Raw genomic sequence first — 11,664 nt, 5'->3', positions numbered from 1 at the left:
ATAGTAAAAAGCAACCAAGATGTTAAGACACCGTCTTGGCGTTTAAAACCTCAAACTCTTTATTTTCACACATCTGGCCAGTGTTAAGAACCACCGTCTACGGTGGTAACTGAGATTCACCGGTTAAAAGCTTCTCCAAACGGTGACTTCGCACTGCCAACAAGATCTGTTGCTTCCATAGCAAAAAGTTTAATTTAATTGAGAACGACGCTAATCTTTTTATTGGTGAATGTCTTGGAGGCTAGAACAAACAGACCACCAGAGGACGCAACACCGTCACCAGACGAACTCGAAGGAGCCGTCAAAGACAGAAGAAAAAGGCTACACAAAAACGAAAAAAAAAACCCAGGATATATAGATCTGATACCATGTCGAAAATTTACAAATACATAAAGATTAAACTATAAATTATAAAGAAGGAGTATATTCTTTATTGATGATTTCACAGAATACAATGCAGATATACATAAGCCTTTTAATACATCATAATAAGCGTGAGAGGGTTAGCAACTTTCACAACAAATTGGGACTCATTTCCGTTTTGCCAGCTCACAACTAATACTTCAATAATAATTAAAAAATGTTCAATTCATTATTATAGTGATTCTACCAATGAAAATAGGTTACTTAATAAAATTAATATAATTAATAATTTTAAAATATTAAAAAGTTAAAATCAAACTATCATTATATATAAATTCAATAATTAAATTTATTATACCAATTTTATTAATTATCATACCATCTTAAGTTTTTAAATTAAAAGATTACCTTATTAATATTTTAAGTTGAGTGGCTATTTTCTAATTGTTTACATTTAGAGACTTAATAAAAAAGAACTTCATAATATAGGGACTATTTTTGTGTGTATTTTATCCTAAAATAAATGAAGGAACTTTGAGGGGAAAATTACCTCTTGAAACTTCACCCAATTTTCCTACCGAATTTTGTCAGACAAACCAAGTCTAAGAGCAACTCTCTCACTATATAGTGAATTTTCCTTTTCCTTTTCCTTTATCTATAGAATCGTTGACTCCGTAGTGTCTTTACCATGCCATCTCGCCGTAGAACTCTCTTGAAGGTCATCATCCTCGGCGATAGCGGGTTAGTTAAATTCCTTTTTCTTAAACCTGCCTGTATTGCTTTCGGATCTTTCGATTGGAATTACTGGTTGCATTTGTCGTTAAGCTCTAGTCAAATTCTCCTGTAACTTTTTAGAATTTTTATATGTATATTTTTTATGCAATTCAGTGTTTATGATTGTGATTGATATGTGATTTGCAGGGGTAGGGAAGACGTCTTTGATGAATCAGTATCCTGTAGTAGTCAATTTTCTAATTACTAAGAAATTGAAGTCATATACTCGTATTTTGTTATTAGTTAATTGTAATTGTTAACAGTACGAAGTACGGACTATTTTTGCTTGCCTTTACAAATTTGCTTTTAGATTCGTGGATAATAAGTTTAGCAATCAGTACAAGGCAACGATCGGAGCTGATTTCTTGACAAAGGAAGTGCAGTTTGAGGATAAGTTTTTCACTTTACAGGTTAGGTTTCATACTGAGCACAGACGTGTTTGATTTAATATAAGCATTTCTTTTTAACATTTTCACGAGCTTGCTTAAGCTGTTGCTTGTCTTTGATGGAATAGAGCTTAACCAGGCTTTCTTAATTACATCTATGATCTGTGCAAATGCTTCTTACTTTGCTCTGTGATCTCAATAAGTTGGAACTGCCGGTGGCACCTCCTTTTTATGCATGAGAAAAGCTCGGAGATGGTTTCTTTTTCTCTAGTTACAGCACTGACTAAAAGCAAACCTGTGATCGTTGATTTGGGAATTATGTTCTTTTGCGCATTGGTTGGACTTTGGTTGATCTTGATCACTGCATGAATTTTGTCTTCATCAAGCAGGGTTCTGTAAATGACACATTGGAATTAGACAACATTATGGACCACCATTGAGTATTAATCTAGAAAATTGTAGAATTAATTCTAAAAGGATTAAGGTTTTGTTTTAGCTTTTCTTGTGTTTTATGGGTAGCCACTTAACTCAAAATTCTTCAACATTATTTTGTTTCCCAGATATGGGATACTGCTGGCCAGGAAAGATTTCAGAGCCTAGGTGTAGCTTTCTACCGAGGTGCTGAACTGCTGATTGTTGTGTACTTGTCTACGATGTCAACTCAATGAAATCATTTGACAACCTTAACAATTGGAGAGAAGAGTTTCTTATCCAGGTACATACATTCTGAATTTCTGAATTCTGTTTTAAACCACCAAATCAGCTGTACAGAATTTATTAAGTGGATAAATGATGAATTGAGAAACCTCTTGCAGGCAAGCCCTTCAGATCCAGAGAATTTCCCGTTTGTTGTTTTGGGAAACAAAACTGATGTGGATGGTGGAAACAGTAGAGTAGTATGTATATTTATTTTTTATTTTCTTTCTTCTTTTGCAGTGGTATGACTGCTTCTTGTCGATTCTTTAGGTATCTGAGAAAAAGGCTCGAGCATGGTGTGCCTCAAAAGGAAATATCCCATATTTTGAGACATCTGCCAAGGAGGGAGTTAATGTAGAAGAAGCTTTCCAGTGCATAGCAAAGAACGCCTTACAGAGCGGGGAGGAGGAGAAATGTAAGTTAACAAGCATAATCAGTTAACAAATAATTCTTAATTTTGAATCACGTGAAAAACTTTTAGCTGTACTTAACAGTAAGTAGTTGCTACGTATAGAAATACAATACACTACTTGAATGAACCAACTATAATCTCAAATGCATCTGATTTTAGTCAATCTCATGCATTGGTCGATCATCTTTCTGTGTAGCATTTTATCATTTCAAATTACAAGTCGAATTTTCTTTTTGGCATCTAAGAATTAACAGCATTTGCATGCAATATTGATTTTTGAGGTCCCATTGTTGCAGAATAGAAGTTGTTAACAGCTTCGGTTCATCTTTTTTGTTTTGTCTGGTTTAATACTTTCCTCAATCTCTTTCTTGTTTTCTTATGTTGTTGGGGTGGATATTTCGTTTCTGTAGATACTTGCCTGACACCATCGATGTCGTAAGCAGCAGTCAACCAAGGTCAACCGGATGCGAATGTTGAAATACAGTATGATATTTTTCTTCTTCTTGAGGTTGCAAAATAACTATCCTTCAAGTTTCAAGAATGATTTGGCCTTGTCAACCATTTTTATGGATTCAAAGTGGGGATATACACTGTACATTAGTTATTGTGTGAGAAACAAATGGTCTGTTAATCCTCTGGTTGGATTTAGTTGTCTATTTGGTGGTGCCTTTGAATTAAGTTCAATTATTTAACCATTCATAATTCTGATCATGTTAAACCATACATTCCATGTTCCTTGAATTTCTCGTATCTCCTAACTGATCCAATTATGATATATATTTTGCCTGTTTGTCAGTTGAATGTATGTCATTTCTGGTGAAAGGGTAAATCATAACTAAAATTCGAAAATATAAGAAAATGTTTATAATTTTTCCATAGAAGACACCCTCTATAAACCACCTAATCCCCGCTAATAACTTGGAGTCACAAGTCACATCATTTGTGGAGTCCATACTCCCTAGTCTTTGACGTGATCGTTAATAGAGCCAAATCTAGATTTGCATAGTTTGTCAGCTTATTAACAGATATGATGAGAACTATATAAATGGTTTACGAACTTATTAACAGATATGATATCCTAACTCTAGCACTAATCACCCTATAATCAAGATATTTATGCTTTGAGAAAAGACTAAGAGATCTTTCTCTCTCACACTCTCTCCCTCTAATTCAACTTTTTCTGATAACTCGTCTTCTCTTATATGCTACTTTTCTCTTTCTTTTTTTCTTTCCTTATAGAGAATTATGGGTTAATAATAATAATTACTTTTGCTCTGGATGCGGCTCTGCACTCAATTCATAAGGAATAAACAGTGAACGGCCGCAACCAACGTTGTTAAAACCCAAATCCGTCAAATCCATATGGATTTCAATGAAAACTAAACGGCCCCTGTTGGCACTTGGCAAGGAGCGCAAGCTCATCAACACGTGCGAGACAGTATTAGACTATTGCTGACACAGTAGAATCTTTACAAAGCCCAAAATATCCACTGCAGTGTGTTTAGGTGCTAGATATCTGCCGGATCTCCATGGAAACTCCCTACCCAAAACCCATATCACCAACCCAAACCCGCATAGGGTGGATTGGGATAGGCGTAATGGGTGCAGCCATGGCTTCTCACATCCTCTCAGCCGGCTATTCCCTCACCGTTTACGCTCGCACTCCATCAAAGGCCTCGTCTCTCACATCCCAAGGAGCCCATCTCGCCGACTCCCCACAACAACTCGCCTGTCAATCCGACATAGTTTTCACCATGGTGGGCAACCCCCAAGACGTCAAACAAGTCGTCCTGGGAACCAACGGTATCCTCTCAACCTTGAACCCGGGCGCCGTCATCGTAGACCACACCAGCAGCAGCCCATCTCTGGCGCGCGAGATCTACACTTCAGCTCGCGAAAAGGGTTGTTGGTCGATCGACGCTCCGGTCTCCGGTGGTGATATTGGAGCCAGAGAAGGAAAACTGGCTATTTTCGCCGGAGGGGAAAGATCCGTGGTGGAGTGGCTAAAACCCTTGTTTGATCTGATGGGGAGGGTGACTTACATGGGGCAAGCAGGGTGTGGGCAGAGTTGTAAGATTGGGAACCAGATAATGGTGGGGGGTAATCTGTTGGGGTTAAGTGAAGGGTTGGTTTTTGCTGAGAAAGCAGGGCTGGATTTGAGGAAGTTTATGGGGGCGATTAGGGGAGGAGCAGCTGGGTCAATGGCGATGGAGCTGTTTGGGGGGAGAATGATTGACAGGGATTTCAAGCCGGGTGGGTTCGTGGAGTACATGGTGAAGGATTTGGGGTTGGGGGTTGATGTTGTGAAGGAAGACGAGGATGAGAGAGTGGTGGTTCTGCCCGGGGCTGCTTTGTGTAAACAGTTGTTTTCATCAATGGTGGCTAATGGTGATGGGAAGCTTGGTACACAGGGCCTGATAACTGCTGTGGAGAGGATCAATGGCAACTGAGTTCTAATGCAAGTTTTGGTGTTCATTGTCTTCAAGAAATGCAATGGTTACTTGTAACTTAATATCCGTTGGTCTATTCGGATTTTTAAATCGAATAGTTTCGAATTCAAGTGATTTCGACTTGAGGGGCATGTTTCAGGTAGATATGTAGGGCTTAATGCCTGTATCGCACTTTGTCGATTTGGTGTTATCGTGAGATAAGTATTTAGTATTGTTTTACTTTTTTATTGTAGACCAATTACATGAATTTTAGATATCTTTTGGAAAACTCTCATTTCAGTTCAAAATCCAACACACGATACCGGTACAATTCTTAACTGCCCAAATTCTGTTAATGATTATTTTCAAAAATGATTATTTTCAAAAATATTTGAAAGATACAATACAAATTTCTCACAACTGAGGGTGCCAAGTTGTCCTGACTTATAATAGACCGCAATATTGTCCTGACAATGGTGAGCCAAGTAAATATGATTGTAATGCATGGGATATGTGTTCCCTGATGGTCTATCAAGTCTTGGAAGCATTATGCAACGATCGAGTGGGATGATAACACAACTAGGTGATACGAGATAAATAGATGCTTATAGAATAGTAATGGAGGGCGATAACACAACTAGGTTATACGAGATAAATAGATGCTTATAGAATAGTCATGGAGGGCCTATCCGGAAAGTGTCTTTATTAAGGACATTTCATGGTATATTAGTGTCATGTAAGCTTCTTTAACCTTTTAGGAGTGACTCGGTATTAAATTTCTATAATCTCCTCACCTTGAGATAGCAACTAAAGATAGTATGGTGTAAGCAACCTTCTCCTAGATTCACGTAGAGTCTAGGTATGCGGGCATTGTGAATGGTACAATGTCTCACTAGAAGAAATATCTAGGGACAATTTGAGACGTGTGAGCTCCGTATTGCGCTCTTGGTTAGGGGGTGAGTTTAGACTTTAACTTTCATTGGGCCTCGGGAGATCTACCTTCCAAAAGTCCTTGTTGTCTTTGGGATCACATTGTGGCTTATGTACTAACACAAAATTTATTTTTGATGAACCGATCGTTACGGGAATGATTAAATTATCGAGAGAATGCCCTTTATCAAATATTGCATAATTTTATGATCGAATTAATCTAGACACAAATCATTGAGGATAAGGTTGATTAATCTTACTCTCATTTAAGAAATACTTCTTTCATATATAACATAAGGTAACGATCGAGGTGACACGTTGAGGTTATATTCGTGACACCAAGGCTCCCATGCCCTTCTTATCATCCAATCCACTCCTGCATAAAAGCATATAGTTTTCAAGTCATGTAATTAACTTAAATAAAAAGTTAAGAACATAACCCATAATTCATATATCCAATTATCAATTTAAGGTAATATTGTTTCAAAATCACACTACAGTAACACCTGATCACTTCTGAATTTCATACTGAAATTTGGAATTCCAATTCTAAAATGAATTTATTTAGAATAAATTGCTGGCTTAGAGTTCCAAAATTTCATTTTATTGGTTCAAACTTTATATAGGGCACCTTCTCATCAAGGAAAAAGCGATAGATTCTTCGACTGCATGGATGCCCGGCCCTAGGCAATTCCACAAATAAAAGCAACTTAATGTCTGCGAAGCTATACATCTCTTGTACAAAGGAATTCCTCCAATTTCGGAAACCAATTGCGAGGAGCCTACTGAAGTCCATACAACGCCTTCTTCAACTAGCACACAAGTATATCATCACCATCAGCAGACTGTACTTCATGTATATCACCATATAGACGTCTTCAGTTAGACCACCTTTGAGAAAGGCGTTATTAACGTCAACGTGATGAATCTGCCAATGAGAGGCAACAACTAACGAAAGCAACACATTAACAATTGGACTGAAAGTATCCAAAAAAAAAATCATGTCCAAGTGTTTGAGAGAAGCCCTTGGCCACTAATCTTTCCTTAAACATTTGTATTCATAGAGTGTTGATCATCAGATTGCGGTTCAAGAACAGGATGGATGACACTTCAAAACCACCGTCCTCCAAACCTAAAAACCTTACAACTAAGCTAAAGCAGAAGCAATGAATTGTTATGGAGTTGTCTCCTATTATGAAATGAAATGATTTCATTCTACTTAATGATCTCCCAAAAAAAATTTACCACTGCATTTTTTGTGAAGCTATAAATGAATAGTGACGGTTGGTAATGAAAACTTTAAGTTCCACACTTTCTGAAACCTTTTCTGGTATGTTTCTAAGTCTAAGCATTCTCCTCAATTAAGCTGGTTATGGAGGAAGCAACCACAAAGTTTGCAATCCATTAAAAAACTGAGTGCAATACAGGACTGGAGAGAGATGAGGAAAAAAAATTATGGGGTGAGAGAGGCTAAAACTCCCGACCTCAGGATGACTCACGAGCTATGAGACCTACGCGCTAGCCAACTGCACCACCACCCCTTTGCTTATACTAGGCTCTTTAAAAGTCTCAATTGCACAACTGAATCTCTAAAATGGAAGAAACATAAAAGGGCAAACGGTGTAAAAAACGCAAACACAAGCCATCAACGCTTAAGAAAGAATGTAAGAACATATTCAAGTCTTTGTATATATTTTTTAAGATTTCTCTCTTTAATTTTTAATTTAAAATTTTAAATACAATTATTAACATTATTTAAATATTTTTGTTAATTTTAAATTCATTAAAATATCACATAAAAATTGAAAAAAATAATTTTTTAAATTTCAAAATATCGTGTCAACAAATTTAATAAAATAATTACATTTAAAATTTTAAATTTCAAATGTATAAATATCACAAGGACTTGAAGCATATTTGAACCAAATAAGATCTTTTTGCTATGCAAGTATTTACAAACATGGCAGTTTTTGGAGTAACATATTGTTCAAATTTGCAAACATATTTGTTCAACTTTCTCGTTACATGAGTGTATGTATCTGGTTAGAAAGAAAATAGGGTTGCAGGTCAATGTGATCGTGAATCCTCGGATTGAACAGTGGTGTAGGTATATTCACGACTTTCCACCGTGGAACCATTTTCTTTCACCTTTGTCCATGAAACCTTCCACGTCTTCAGTAGGCTTATCCTGCATGAATATAACATTACAAAGATATTTACACAAGAAAAATATTAAAGGCATAATGACATAAAATGCCCCAACGACTAGTCACTTTGATCCATAATCTTTTTTCGGAGCATTTTGATTCCAACGTTTCATTTGGAACAGAAAGACCCTAACGTTTATGAAACCGTTAGTCAACAAACGGTCAACGTTCCAAGATAGAATGCTTTTTGTCCTAAAGTATAACGCTGGGCCAAAATGTTCCAAAAAGAAGAATAGAGAGACCAAAGCGACTACTTAGAAATGTTGGGGTCAAAATGTTCTGGAACAAGAATAGGGACCAAAATGACCATTTAGTCAAACTTAAGGGCAAAGTTACAATCTTTGACACCATAAGATGGTGTACAAACAACAAGAAAAATACCTGTTTGTTTCAGTCGTCCTCTTAGCCAGCATGAGTGTCAAAAACACAGGAACCATGGCAGCAAACAAGTGCTTAAGGGTGTGCCCACTTACAATATGATGAGTCCATTCGTATATTACTTTATCCATGGCTTCTTCTATCTTTGCTAAAAGATAGAATACTGCAATTGTAGATTTATGTTAGAGATGCATATGCATATCATATATTTGGAAACCCAAAGGCCATAGCCCGAAAAGAACAAACCTGCTGCCCAAAGCCAATATGTAGAATGTGTACATTGGTGGCAACAAGATAGCCATGAGGGGGATGACAATGCAAGGAACAAACTGGACGACGGCATAAGGTCGGAGATCATCGAACAACCTGCAGCAGAAAATCTGTTGTAAGACATGTCAAACTAGCTAGCATAAGGAAATACGCTGTAAAATCTCAGAACTCAGCTTCAATGGATCAGTAGACACCAAAAATATCAAAATCCAATTCACATTTAAACCCCAAAAGCACATTATCATAAGACATCATTGATTCAAACTACAACTAAATTAACATTTAACATCGGCCTAGTCTCTATTCAAACTAGTCCACAGCAAAAAAGGAAGGGGGGGAATTCATTTTCAGATTTGACGCCAAATCATTTATTTCAAAGGACCAAGGCAAGAAGCTCATCTACAAAACAGAGAATCGAGTCCAGTATAAGATATGGACTGTGACAAAAGAAACTATTTTTTTTCGAAAGAAAGGAGAATTAAGCAGCATGCTTGCCTCCAGTACAAGATACTGATTACACCAGCCAGCAGCAGTGGTATGATGGAAACTGTTCCCTTCAGCTCATCAATTCTTTCAATGATAAATATTGCCATGATCGATGTGAATGCAATTGTCATCTATACACAACACGATTAAAGAATTTGTTAAAACAAGAACATTCCAAAGACTACCATGCATCAAGGCCAAACAAACTGACCGGCAATCTATCCCACACAAGCCGAGCATCATCGGGTCGAGATGATAGTACGAGGAACCAACCCCAACAGCAGCCACACCAATGAAAAAACAAGTCCAACCCACAGTTCACCTTGCAAACTTTATCACAGGCGTAAAACTCAATAACAATGACAGACCACATAACTTCTCCAGCTACAAAACACAATTATAATTTGAAAAAGAAGAACCCAACTTACCTTAACTCGAAATAGTTATAATAACACAATACGAGACCCATAACACCAATAACTAGGAAGGGAAATTCGAAAAACGTTTAACGTATTCGGTATACCTGCAAAAGCAACAATAATAAGCACCATTAGAGTCGTAATTCTAAGCTTGTAAGTGTAACTATCTGAATAGCCAACGTGATTTAAACTGTGGGTATTAACCCAATTGCTAAAAGGAAGAAGAAAAAAAATACTAATTACTGATTAAAGTTTTCACTTTTCGATAACGAGTAACAAAAATTGACCATAGTTCTTCAATCACCCACCTATGATCCTAAGCAAGGAATAGGACTTGAATCATAGAAAAACTGAGACTTTTTTGTGGGTTTAAGGGACCTAGGTGTTGTACTGTAATAGCTAGCTTTTGGGGTGTTGTTCTTCTGAGATTCATATCATTTGAAAAACAAAGCAAAGAATAATGAGGGTGAAGTGAAATTACCGAAGAATTGGCGTTGATCGGCGAAATTGTGGTACTCTTGAGACTGGGGGATAGCTGGCGTGACGATCATTAACACACGAAACAGAGAATAGCGACTCCCCATGCGTAAAGGGTTCGTTTCCTCATGCTCTCTTCTTTTGGGGGAGAAAGGATGGGAGTTTTTTAGATTGTACTTTGAGAATTTCGGTGACGGTTCTGATTGTTTGCTGGTGAAATACATATAGATCGGTTGGAATAACGTGGAATTGTGATTTACGATGTCAATCTTCTTTTTGTTTCTTATGGATTAGGTCTTCAATGTCATTTTCAACATGAATTGCTAGATGGGTAAATTTTTATAATTAAATAAAATTTGATACTGTCAATTGAAAAAAAAATGAATTAGACAATTTTTATAATACTTTTTATAAAATTTAATTAGAATTAATCGAATAATGATAATTATAAAAAAGGGTCAATTACATAAATGATCATCCAACTATGATGATTAATCTCGAAATAACCAACATTTTTAAATTTACGTCAATATGACCACTAAACTATTTAAATAGTTTAATACACTCGAATAACGGATCGTGATTGTTAATAAAATTAGTATAATTAGGACACGGGTCCTTGTAAAGTTACATATTCGTGACACTGGAACCCGACTTTGTTTTCTTCTATTTTGGTCACTACTTGTATATGATTTATTTTCTTGGATTTTCATTTATTGCAATTTGATCTTGATTCTATTTTTAATTTGTCTAATGCCTTAATTTGAACATTAAATTTAAAATCTTTTATTCTAGTCATGTATTAAATTTATAGATTAAATCCCCTAGATTTTGAAATTAATCAATTTGATCACCGAGATTAACTTTAATTCTTAATTTTTAATTAGGTCCGAATTCCGATTAGATTTAATAAATTTATTTCTCCAATCAAAATGTGACACATGTCACAATCTAATAAGAGGATTTTTTAATTTTAATTTAATAAATTTAATCAATTTTCAATCAAATCAAAAGGTGACATGTGTCACCTTTTGAATTGAAGTGAAAATAAATAAAGATAAGTTTTGACACACAAGGGTAACAACCTGCACATGCCTTAACCACTAAGCTAATTCTTACGTTTGTTATTGAGATAATACATATGTTATATAACTTGTTCAAGTTTAAGCAGAAAATAATTAAAATAACTTAATTGGATTTGAATCCAAAATGAATTAGTAACCAAGCAAGCATTAATCAATAAGCTAAATCTAATATTTAGGAATCAATTATAATATTATACATATTATAGTTAATGATAGACAAAATAAAAATGGATAAGTGAGAACTTACATTTAGGCCAATTGAGAATATGACTAAATTTATTGTTTTCATATTTATTTTTTAATGATTATATATATGAAATCATTAAAAAATAATTTAATATTCAAATTATAA

General features: G+C 35.7%; 1 protein-coding gene and 2 pseudogenes across 1 annotated transcript; 2 read left to right on the top strand and 1 right to left on the bottom strand.

Moving 5' to 3' along the window:
- Positions 1-951: 951 nt before the first annotated feature.
- Positions 952-3,309, top strand: LOC120211229 (annotated as a pseudogene).
- A 752-nt stretch (positions 3,310-4,061) lies between these two features.
- Positions 4,062-5,231, top strand: LOC120211228 (probable 3-hydroxyisobutyrate dehydrogenase-like 2, mitochondrial). Its single transcript, XM_039209824.1, has one exon. It carries the CDS (start codon positions 4,161-4,163, stop codon positions 5,079-5,081), a length of 921 nt encoding a protein of 306 aa, XP_039065755.1. The 5' UTR covers positions 4,062-4,160; the 3' UTR covers positions 5,082-5,231.
- Positions 5,232-7,906: 2,675 nt separating this feature from the next.
- On the bottom strand, positions 7,907-10,465 carry LOC120211185 (annotated as a pseudogene).
- Between the last annotated feature and the right edge of the window lie 1,199 nt (positions 10,466-11,664).

The sequence above is a fragment of the Hibiscus syriacus genome, unplaced genomic scaffold (assembly GCF_006381635.1).
Source record: "Hibiscus syriacus cultivar Baekdansim isolate YM2019G1 unplaced genomic scaffold, ASM638163v2 tig00109971_pilon, whole genome shotgun sequence".
NCBI classification, from domain to species: domain Eukaryota; kingdom Viridiplantae; phylum Streptophyta; class Magnoliopsida; order Malvales; family Malvaceae; genus Hibiscus; species Hibiscus syriacus.
Note: the sequence above shows the minus strand (reverse complement) of the source record. Positions and strands in the feature narration are given on the sequence as shown.